This window comes from Glossina fuscipes, unplaced genomic scaffold, assembly GCF_014805625.2.
Source record: "Glossina fuscipes isolate IAEA_lab_2018 unplaced genomic scaffold, Yale_Gfus_2 61, whole genome shotgun sequence".
In the NCBI taxonomy this organism is placed as follows: Eukaryota; Metazoa; Arthropoda; class Insecta; order Diptera; family Glossinidae; genus Glossina; species Glossina fuscipes.
In genome coordinates, this window is record NW_023998433.1 from 3,929,397 (window position 1) to 3,941,695 (window position 12,299).

The following is a 12,299-nucleotide window of genomic DNA, read 5'->3' on the forward strand; positions in this document are numbered from 1 at the left end:
GGTGACTTAAATAATTTTGTTGCATGGTGCTCTGTAAATCTTTTGAAACTAAATCTGAGCAAATGTAAGAAGCTTTCTTTCTCAAGAAGAAAGTCATTCATTACTCAGTATTTCATAGACTCGCATAAGTTGGAGGACGTCGATTCGATCACATATTTAGGCGTTCTATTTGACCATAGGTTACGTTTCAACTTGCATATTGAGCTCTCGTTAAGCAAAGCTAGGTCCGCGCTTGGTTTTATAAAAAGGTGGTCCAAAGAGCTTGATGATCCCTACATTACGAAAAGGCTGTACATGTGTTTGATTAGACCTACACTCAAGTATGCCTCTGTTGTGTGGTCCCCTTCATATAGGTGCTACGTAGATTCAATTGAATCTATTCAAAAGCAATTCTTGCTGTTTGCCTTTAGAAATTTGGGTTGGGATCCGATTGCCTCTCTTCCTCCCTATGAAAATAGGTTGCTTCTGATGTCCTTACCGTCTCTTGAGAGACGTAGGTTTGTTCTTGGCGTTTCCTTTGTAATCAAAGTAATAAATGGTGCTATTGACTCGCCTTTATTACTTGGTGAAATAAGCTTTAATGTCCCTAACCGCTTCTCTAGGCACTTTATCTTGGTTAAGCTTAGTCAGTGTAAATATAATTATGAGCTGTTCAATCCGCTCAGAGTAGTTTGCAAGAACCTAAATGACGTCTACCACTTATTCTCGTGATCGGACTCTTTAAAGTCCATTAAAGCAACATTGCTTAATACGAGCGATTTACCTATTTCTTACTTAAACTAGTTTTTATCCTTAAAAGTGGTTACGATTGGAAAATGAATTGTTGTTAAGTATTATCGGTTGCCAGGCTTATGCATGTTTGCGATGGCTTAGGGGTTCATTTGCAATTTGGTCCTGTACCGGTTGTGAGTGTAGCTCTATGCTGGTTGTGTACATGCTTTTTTCTCTTTTTTTTTTTTTCTTTCCGTCTTATTTGTTTTATTGTACTTATACTAAGTTTTATTATTAATTTAATATAAGTATTGCTTTAAGTGCCAATTGAACTCGACTGTTATTTGTTTATTTGAGTTTCATGTATAAGTAGAATTAAAATAAATAAATAAATAAATAAATTACTGTTTTTATAATTTTAGACTAATGAAATAAATTCTTAGACTAAAAAAAAAGACATTGAGCACTAGCAATACAGGCTATTGGCTCTAATTTATAAAAGTGCATTAGATATTCAGTCTAGTAGTTTTCATAAAGTAATGTATTGTATTGATATTCTGTTCTTCACCTGATTGTAGAATGTCCATAGAGTTAATCCTTCCAAATGCAATACTTCTAGCCAAGGTAAAGTTAAGGCAGTCACAGAGAATGTGCTTTATAGTGAGAGTTTGTCCACAAGTGCAGACTGAACGGAGTCTTACAATCTCCAGAACATATCCTATTTGTCTGTCCAAATATTATCTCTGCTATTCGCCATTTGGCATATGTGGCCTTCGTGATGGCAACAGTCATTGACATTTTGCGTTCTCACAATTTAACAGCTTACTTCGTAATCTTTTCTTTTTTTAAATTATGTCATCAAAATATATAAGCGTTTACAGTCGAATTATGGACCTACACTTTTTTACACTTTTGTGCTCTCACACTTATATGACACTCTTTACTCATGCACTACATTACTTCTTGCACAAGGGAATACACTCCTCGCTGTTCTGTTTGGTCCTACGTGACGGACGAGTAATATGCATATCGTAATAAAAACTATAAAAAAAATAATGTGACGGACGCATAACACACAAAATTAAAAAAAAACTTTAATCAAATTATCACACTGAAGCAAATAAATAATAATATTATAAAGCAAATCTAACCTTAATGTTACTAAGGCCCAAACAAGGAACTGTGTTTACATTAGGCGTTTTTACACATCTCAGCGAATTTTGTTGTTAAATTGCTGAATAACAGAGGAAGAAGAAGTAGCATCCACTTCAATTTCTTATAAATGATAATTAAATTACAATTCTGATCGAACGTCTGCCTTTAAATAAAATAAATGTGTTGCTGCAAGACTACAGAGTATTCGGACTGTGACGTGGAATATTAATGGGTACACAAACAGGTTTTTATTTAACTTAACTAAACCCAAAATAGAAATTATATTTAACTAAAACTATATTTGGTAGGCCAAATTCAAGGTCGTTGTTGCAGTCCGTTGACTAAATTAAGTGCCTAATATAATCGATTTAGCCAACATGGCCTGTGAAGGACATCGGAATTCAAGTGAATGTCGTCTATCAACTGATTCGCAACAGTTCAATCAAAGTTCAAAAATGACTTGTCTTCTGAGAAGTTTGGATTCAGGCTTTCACACGGCGTGTTCTGATGCCAGTGATTGTAGCTTAATGTCAATGGAAGAACGTGAAGGATCTTTAGCATTAGCTTTACACGATGTGCATAAATTGCACAGCGAACTGGAGCGTTTGAATAAGTCTGAACAATGGTATAAGCAGGAATTAAGGCATCAAAAGCTGGCACGTTTAACGGATTTAAAAGGAATTTATACTAGGGAAAGCAAATATTTGCAAGAAAATCATAAATTGCAGCAAGAATGCGTGAGATTGTACGACAAGTGTCATGCTCTAGAGACTGAACTGGAAAATGACCATTTAAAAGATTCCCGAAGAAAAGTTAAGTTTGAAACTAATAAAGATCTTGACTCAAAGGGAAAATCACACAATTTTGAAATTGATCAGCAGCAGATTGTAATAAAAGACCAGGAACATTTGATTAATGTTTTAAGAAAACAAAAGCAAGGATTACTGGACGATTTAAGATTACTGTCGGAAGATAAAGATGCAAAAGTATTGGAATTGCAAAGATTGCTGGTCGGTATGGAGACCGACAGTAGCAATATTGCCAACAAATGTAAAATTTATGCAGAAGCACAAGAGCAATTGCAATTTAATTTGCAACAACAAAGCGATGAACTCCTGGAGTTTAAAGAGCAGAATACTAATTTGCGACGGAACTTTGAAGACTTAAAATATCAATTGAAGATGCAAAAAGATTTAGTGAAAAGCAAAGAACAAAAAATGGGAGAGTTACAACAAAATTTCCGAATGAATATGGAGCATGAACTGGATGTGAATGAAATCCATAAATTAAGTATTTCATGGCATGAACAAATCAAAGCAAAAACATCCGAGATCATAGAACTCAAAAGTAAAGTTAATGAACTGGAAGAAGAAATTAATGCCCTTACCGATCCGCAAATGCAAAACGAGGAACAGCAAAGAACGATTGAGGAAATAAGCCACTCATTGCAAACTTGTCTGTGCGAATTGAATAATCTAAAAGACACCGAAGTAATTAAGGATCAACAACTGCAAGATATGCAAACAAATGCGGAGCGTTTAAAAGCCGAAAAAGAGGAAACTCACGAAAAATTGTCAAGAGCACAACATGAAGTGGCAAAGCTCAATGCAGAACTTCGATGCAGCAGAGACAAATACGATATAGTCGAAAAGCTCTGTGAACGGACCCGTTTCGAATTGCAGTTGCTAGAATTAGAACAAAATAAACTAAAATTTAGATCTGCCCAAGATCAAGAAGACATTTTAGTATTAAGAGATAAATTAAAACTGTATGTGGAGCAAACTTTACAATTAAGTGAAAGAATCATAACACTTGAGCAACAACTAGAAGTAGTTTTGACCGAAAACTCTTTCTTAAAAGGACGTCGTAATGATATTCGAAAGGAATTTAAAGAAGAAAGTCAAAATGAACATAGAACAGAAAATCTCCTCCACTATCTGTCAGATGCACATGAAAAGTTGCAAAATTGCATCAAACACAATGAAACTTTACCATTGGAAGTACTTCAATCAAGTCAAAACTTATATAAAGTTCCAAGAAGAAACTCTGGGGAGTCACATGAACTGAATTTTGAGAAATTAGTCAATGAAAACGAAAATCTCCGAAGAAAACTTTTTGAAATCACAATAAAAACAAAAGAATTTGAGTTGAAAGAAGAAATCAAGGAGAAATTATTAAAATGCAAAGATTTTGAAGAAATTCTTATTAAACATCGGGGAGACATAAATAAATTGCGTACACAATTACTAATCAGTGATAGTAGAATTTATAAAATACAGCGTACAGTTAACGAGTTGGGGACGAGTTTTGACCTGAATATTCTAGAGATGGACAGAACTCAACTTAAAAGAGCATTACAAATTGAAATTCAATTAAAGACTGAAATCGAAGAACAATTAACGAGCGAACGTAATTCGATAGAGGAATTGCAAGAATCCTTGAAAATGTTAAATGAACATCGCTCACCCAAGCAAAGCAAGGCTGTGCAAACTGACACCATGATTGTAAACGAATCGAATGAAATAAACGAAAACAATGAAGTTAACGAACTGAGAGAAAAAGTATTAAAATTGGAGTTCAAGTTTGGAAGACTCGTTGAGGGGGACGCACAAAAGAGGGAAGGACGCATACAAGTGCTAAATAAATTGATGAATTTGCAAGATGTAAAAATGTCAAACATACAACAAAATCAAAAGGACTGGGAAGAGGTGCTAGCGTCCTTACAAACAGCGCAAATTATGGAAGAACATACAAAACATGAATTAGAGCTAAAGAGCATGGAGTTGGAACATCTCAATGAAGTCTTTGCGCAACAGAATGAAGAGCTAAGAAAATTGGAAGACTTTGCTGCCGCTCTCGAATATAAAAGACAACAGGAAAACAAAACACTCAAAGAAGCATTCCAACAGGAAATTAGTGTGATGCAACAGCAAATAAATGATTGCCAACATGAAACGGAAAGACAAAGAGAACTTAATGCAACTTTAACGGCATTTAACGAACGCTTGCGTAGTAGTTTAAGCGAAGATTACTCTATTGAGTTAAATGATTACAAAAACGAAATATTTACGCTTAAGGTTCAAATATCTAAAACTATAGAGGAAAAGCAAGACCTCAGTGAACGCTTTAAAGAAGTGGAACTGGAATTAAAGCAACTAAAGGATGCTAAACGACTCGCTCTAATCATGCCGGAAATGGAATATGACTACGAATCGTTAGATAATGCTAGGGAAATGGCCGTCGATAAAAGCGGCGTGAGTGAAGACCATTTACGTATACTAACAAAAGTTCTGGAATCAGAGTATGAGCGTAAGATGCAACGGTATGACCACCACATTCATTCGCTGCTAAGTAACGTGAAATCCTTGAAGCACTCGCTTAAAATACAGGAGCAAGAGGCAATTTTTTTAAAATTCGAGCAATCCCGGACAGCTGAGGAATTATGTGAAATGCAAAAAAATCAACATACATTGGATGAAATGCGTTTAAAATATGAACAAAGTCAACAGACGATTAAAGTAAGTTTCATAGTTGGAATTTTGAAGACTAATTGATGAAAGGTTGAACTTTTCTTGCAGGAACTTAAAGTTGCTTTGGAATGGGAAAGAAAAAAATTCGAGTCTTCCGATATAGGAAAATCTGTTCTATTCGAAGAACCTGTTCACGAAGTGGCAAATTTGATTGATGATTACAAAAAGGTAAAAATATAAAGTGTAGAAATAGCAGTATAAGTTTTACTAATTCTTTTATATTTTAGTTAATCCAACAATCAGCGGCATGTAGTAAGCGGCCTAAAACAAGTACGGTGTTAGATTTGATAGCACGCAGTAATCAGTATGTTCCAAGTCTACATAAATTGGAAGCAAATTTTGAGGAATTACGCCGTGACTTGAAGCAACTCTTAAGTCTTCATAATAACCAACATTATATGTCTAATGTCACCGCAGTTAATGTTGACTCATTACATGTCCCCCCTTCTCTAATGGATGAACTAAAAGCCGTTTCTCATGAGCTTTAAGCAACAAATTTATAAACTTTTTAACCTTTGCTGCTTTCGTGTAAGCAGTGGACATAGAGGAAGTCCTTGACATCTAGGATTAGTTTATCTAAACGTTGTAAAGTTTTCAACTGTGCACATGTTTTCACATGTAACGTCTAATGTCCCAGCCATTAACAAACTTAAATTGAAAATATCTTTGGCTAGCTTATCAGCTAATTTTCTTAGCAGTACAGTTAAAGAGGTTGTAACGAAAGGTTATTTTTCTTGCTCTGGTCCTATTTTTATGTATTCTATAATTTTTGGTCATATATGTGCCTCCTAATTTTATTTATAAAAATATGTGTGTATTAACACGTTTGTTTCTAATTATTTACTTTTTTACCAATTTTTCTATGTTCCGCAGTGAAACAATTATAGGCGAACATAACAGATGGATGAAAAACGATATTAAATATCAATCCGTTTGCCGTAATAAATCTTTATGTATACAAAGAATTTTATTTTCACTAAAAATCAAAATACTTTATTTGATATTTATGTCGGCTAAAGAGTTTTCAACTACTTGTGTATTATTTTGAGCTGCTTCCTTGAAGGTCTTCCACTTATCCAACGCTACTGTACATTTTGCAAATTCGCTGCGATGACCATAGCTGGTGGAATAGTCGGACGCAGCATTGTCGAAACAGTTCGAATCAATATCAACGTTACCTTTTTCGGGCACTTCCGCGGCCCTAAATTAACTGGCGATAATTTGTTTGCTACGATCCATCTACCATTTTTCAAATTGTCTCTTGATGACTGTCAGTTTTTGCCGAATTCTACAACCAATTGCATTCGGAGCACGTATGGTTTTATCGTAAGCTCAAAAGCCTATTAAATATATAGCCCCGAAATGAAATTAAATAATCAGGAAAATAGTTTCGAGTTTCATTGTCATGTATGTTTGCCCCCACAACTATCTCCATTGACGAACACATAGACCTCCGGCGAATTATTGCATCCTCAATAACTGCCCCTGTTAGATTTAAGTGTTTAAACTAAATTTTCTCTAACCACGGATTTAAAATTTCTTTAATCTTATGTGATCGTATCAGCATGTATGGTAAGAAGTAAGAAGTAAATCACACCTTGTTCTTAAAGTAAATTGTTTGACACTTGAAAGGAAACATACAGGCAAAATATTATCTTGTTAGCAACAATAAAAAAGATTAGCTTTTACTAATTTTGTTCCATCATTTCTTCATTTTATTCATCGCTAAAACTTAATTTACATATTGCCGAAAAATTTTCACCAGCAATATATGACTAGTAAAAAACTTCGCGCAGTCATAGGATATCATTGAAATATAAAGAATATGAAAATGACCAATTGAATTAATACAATATTATAACATATATGAAAAGTAGCATTGTCTATTCTTCTATATTCCAGGCGAACGACTCCATTTACCATGATACATTATATATAATATAGCTGTTCGAGTGTTCGGGTCCTTTTCCTTGAGATGTGAATACCTGCGTCCTTAAAAATCTGTGTTGTTTTTGCAATAAATAATACGCTTCCTGGTATTTTTTTAATAAAAAAAAAACTTGTTGCAATTGTTGATTTTATAGAAAAAAGGCTTGCCTGAAGGTCTTAATGACATACCTGGAACTGTATTCAAAAAAGAAGAGCACTACTCAGTGACTTGTACCGCGTGACATTAGCTTTGCTAGTTATATGAAGAATAATAAAACTGTTATGGTTAAACTGAATTCGATTGAGCTGCGGGACGTGTTCCTGGGCAAATACTTTAAGAACATGAAAGTACGCCAATTCTATGCTGTGAACTGTGTAAATGACGCTAAATTTACTCAAGAGATTCTGCAGCGGCGCATCTATTTCAATGACCATCTATGCCCAGCATGTGACAATTTGTCATTTAGAGCTATTGACGAAGTACTCGAATATTATTATCGTTGGTGATTTTAATTACAACGTCTTCGATGTAAGCAAAGCTAATGTTATTAGATCTGTTTCCTTGAGGTGTAAGGATACTATATCGCGCAATATGACACATAGTCACTGGGAATTAGCGCACCAAACTACGTCACTACTTGACTATTGGCCGCTTTGTGATGATGCCTTGCTTAACTTTTCTAATCAGGTGCAATGCTCTTTCATGTCTTATCATGCATTGATCTATGGCAACTTTATGATCAAGCGTAGATACGTCTTATCCGTGATTGAATACAAGGACCTTAAACATTAATTGGGGTGGGGTCTTTGCATGAGTCAACCAATTTTCTGAATATCGCGAGCGTTGGGGTGTAGTCGGAGCTTTGTGGTTGCTTTTGAAAATGTTATATTCTTTTGTTCCTGTTGTCAGAAAAGTTATCCCCAGGGAGACTGATAAGTGGGTGACGTGTAGTAATGTCAAGCGGTCCCTCCATACTCGACTTTTTAATCTCCTGGATCTGTAGATGATTGACGAGTTTATTGCCAATATTTTATCAACGTGTTTGTGGGTGTGGACCCCTTTACTACTTAAAGGATGTTAAGGAGATCGGTTTTCACTGAGGAAAATTACTCTCCGTTTAGTTTTGATGTGGAGGAGATGAATGATCATTTTGTAGATGTGCCGAATTGTAAATTGCCGGTTGATAAAATCTGAATTTTCAGGGATCCTTCTCATTTTCTTGTATATCATGCCAAGAGCTGAGTGCAGTACTTCACAAAATCAAATCTAAATCACTTGCTGATTTCCTCTTCCTCCTCTTCTCTTCATCATACTTATCTTTTCACTTATTGTGAAATTGGTAAAGTTTCTTGTTAATTCCGTATTGGCACAGTCGGTTTTTCCGTTGAATTGGAAGAGGCCATGTGCTGTGTCTATGTCTAAAGTTAAAACGGTCCGTTTTATTGATGATCTGAGACCTATTTGAATTCTTCCGGCTACCTCCAAGATTGTTGCATTCAAAGGACCAGATTCTTGCTGCTGTGCTGAAACTTATTTCACTGTTCCAGTATGTGTTCCGTCGGGAGCATAGTACCACGAGCCTATAGATAATCTTAACAAATACTATTAAAACGTCGCTAGCAGCTTTGGATCTATCGAAGGTATTCAACAACGGAAATCGTTGGGGACTTATTATGAAGCTAGTTGGGTAGTTTGGATTTTCTAAATCGACGTGTGAGCCAGTATACTCGTACTTAACTCAGAGATCTCAATTTGTTGATATTAACCGTGCTTATTCGACTACTTGTCGAGTATACATCGAGGTACACCAAGATTCTGTTTTGGAAGTGGTCTATAGATAATTCCTTGTTGATTAACCTGATTAAATCTAAAGCTGTGCTTTTTGGGAATGCGAATTGGTTCGGTTCCCACTTAAGGATCTTTATTGGTGTATCCTACATTGCAATTGTTTACCTACATTAGTGCTTAGGTATATGTATTGATAACAACCTCACCGTTGAGAAATATATTAAATTCATTCATGGGAAAGTTGTGGGCACCTTACCATCAATTTATTCCAATTATATCTATTTACCGCAGTGCATTAAATTCTGTCCTGCTCATGCTCTAGTGATGCCCCAAGTCCTGTATGGGACTTTTTGAAGCTTAGTCGAATTGTGAATTCTATGGTACGTTATGTGTATAGTCTACTTGGTATGGAGCATATGTCTGAGTATGTTAAGCAGTTCTTGGAATGCACATTTGCAACATTTTGATTATGGCATAGACTTACACATTTTTATCCGGTAGTTATATGTGGCGTGACTTTTAATCTATGCTTTGAATTTGTTTTTATGAACTCTACTAGGAATCCACAAGTTTCTGTGCTGTTGATTAGGTGTAGCTGCTTTGAGAATTCTTTTTTGTTCCGTGTAGCGGGTTGCTGCAACTACTTACTACCTGCACTAAGCACTTTTTCTCACTCTAGTGACGCCTTTCAGCTTAAGCTATTTAATATATTATTTGCTCATATTACTGTGGGCTTTATTTCCCTAATATATTGGAGTATGTGACCAGGCGATATGACAAAAACGAAAGGCGAAAGAAGATATGGTACCACTAGAGGACTTAGTGCTGAATATTTTAATTTTATTTTGAACCTATTTTCTATGGCTGGGGAGCTAAATTGCTTACTGCGGACTATATTGGCACTCTACTTATTTTAAGCTGTAGAGTGTCAGCGGTACCTATTTTCACTATTTTTTTAAAGTTAGTTTATGTATTTATTGGATAAATGCATTTATTGTTTAATCCAACAGATATGCACTTTATTTACTGCCATTGTGCTTATTGAGTTTTTTATCTCTTATGGTAAAGTTTGGAATATTATTACTTTTATATACATAGCGTTAAGTTTAAACTTTATCGACCCAGTGGGAATTGTACAGTGTGTTAGCTGTAGTTACTTCAATGTGTTGAATTGGCTCTTGAAGCGCTTTGTATTGCTTTCTGAATACATATAAATAAAATAACAATAAGAGCTACTGCGTATATTTTTAAAGAAGTGGCAGCACTATAAGCAATAAATATTAATTAGACGCTGAAGAATTGAAGCAAAACGAAGATGACAACAACAACGAGACTACTGAAACAATGAAATGAAACAATTTATTTGAAATTAACATGTGATGGCAAGATTCCACAAGTTAACCGACCAGATTCCACAAGTACGGTATATAAGCCGCCCAGATTCCACAATACGATATATAAACCGCCCGGATTCCACAAGTACGGTATATAAACCGCCCCGATTCCACAACAGGGTTACCAAAGCTTTTGCCAACACGACACGTTATATTTTAGGGTTTACTTGACCATGCTTCATTGTAAATGCGAATATATCGCTCTAATTTTGTTACTTTCAAATATTGTTTTCGATAATTTGTTGTTTTTGTTTTTTTCATCTTGCTGAAGCTTTTGTAAAATATCTTTTTAATCATCCTAGGCTTGCAGCAGGGCTAACTTTTTTAATTAAAAGATAAAATTCCACATTTTAGTCCAACTGCATATAAACACCAAAGTATTATAAATTTTTGTTAATCTAGATATGTAAGCCATATCGCATTGGCTTAGTCCGTCTACTCCACTTTTCTTTTGTACACATGATAAAAAAAAACTAAGAAAGCGTTTACTGTTCTGATGTTCAGCTCATAGTGGAAATATTTTTGTTTACGTTGCATCCGCAGGCACGCGAATCCTCGAAGGAAAAAGTTTTACTACGTTTACCCTAAGTAATCGCGAATGATCACAGCCCATAGACAAGGGGTTAAGAACTGCTGTCCCACGCCATATTTGTGTCAATGCGAAATGCACAAGTGTATGCGATACTTCGTTCGAACGAGGAGGCGATAAGCTTATATTGTTTCGATAAGCGGTAATAATGCTATGCGTATGCACAATCTTATTAAGTTGTGAAATAAAGAACGGCAATTATTGACCAGGGCGGTAATCACGTACTTCAGCTCTCGTTTGCGTTTTCAGATGTTGTTGACAGCGAATGCTAACTTTCAGTTACTTGACCATCCCTCAAGTCCTCTTTGTCTCTATAAAGCGTTCCGTCCACCAGACGTTTTCTCTTTATCCTATAAAATAAAATATGCACGAGAACGATGTATACATTATGAATCAATAAAAAATCTAAAATATATAGAAAAACCGAAAAAACATATAATTAATCATCTGGTGACATTTTCAATGACCGCCTTTAACAAATGTGCTTGAATTTTTTAGAGGTATTATTCAAACTATTGCTCGGACTGTATGGCATACAGCACCGTTCTATCAAAACTAGGGATTGTTTAAATGCCTATCTCAGAGCTTAGTAATAAAAAATTGTATTATTATCTTGCAGTAGCGAGCATTATCAACTGTTATTGCTCTTTCCCAGCCGAATTTTCAGAGAAAAATGGTTTGTAATGATATCTTCAGCTTAAACCCTCACCAGTGGCACGTTGCGAATGAGTTCTTCAGCAATCACTCGCGGATTTTCTGAAAGTTAGACAGTAATTTTATTAAATGGAAATTGAAACGCTGCTTATCATAGGCATGTGTGTTTCTTGATTCGTTACGAATCAAAAACAGTGAAGCAAGACACGTTCACAATCATAAAATATTCCGGAACGTAACCGACCGCAATTTATTGTTAGTAAGAAACTCGAGATATTATTGCACAACTTTATTAATTAATTTCATGTGAGTAATCACGTATGAAAAAGTTAGCTTTTCTGAAACAAACCAACTTTTTTAGATTCTAAATATATTTGCACAGGGTTCCCAACAATCTTAAAACTACTATGAATTCACACACATGTGTATATACAAGTCATGGTGCTCCATTCTTTTCTGACAAGCGCGTCTTTTATCACGGTCGGTATTCCTGGGATTAAAAGATTGATGAAAATTTATATATATATTCATATTTATTACAAATGAAT

At 35.1% G+C, this 12,299-nt stretch overlaps 1 protein-coding gene across 2 annotated transcripts; it reads left to right on the top strand.

The window, feature by feature from the left end:
• Positions 1-1,923: 1,923 nt before the first annotated feature.
• LOC119637866 (golgin subfamily A member 4) lies at positions 1,924-6,761 on the top strand. 2 transcript variants are annotated; one of them, XM_038034252.1, is made up of 4 exons: positions 1,924-2,110; positions 2,175-5,384; positions 5,445-5,564; positions 5,624-6,761. In XM_038034252.1, exons 2-4 carry the CDS (start codon positions 2,244-2,246, stop codon positions 5,882-5,884), a joined length of 3,522 nt encoding a protein of 1,173 aa, XP_037890180.1. In that variant the 5' UTR covers positions 1,924-2,110; positions 2,175-2,243; the 3' UTR covers positions 5,885-6,761. The 2 variants fall into 2 exon arrangements, with proteins under 2 accessions (XP_037890180.1, XP_037890181.1); XM_038034253.1 differs by having other exon boundaries at positions 1,924-2,098.
• The last annotated feature ends 5,538 nt before the right edge of the window (positions 6,762-12,299 follow it).

Excerpts from the sequence above, each read along its gene's own strand:
- LOC119637866 (XM_038034252.1), top strand. The coding sequence starts at position 2,244 with ATGGCCTGTGAAGGACATCGGAATTCAAGTGAATGTCGTCTATCAACT. Across the intron at positions 5,385-5,444 it reads AAAGTCAACAGACGATTAAA|GAACTTAAAGTTGCTTTGGA; the intron begins GTAAGTTTCATA and ends CTTTTCTTGCAG. Across the intron at positions 5,565-5,623 it reads TGATTGATGATTACAAAAAG|TTAATCCAACAATCAGCGGC; the intron begins GTAAAAATATAA and ends TTTATATTTTAG.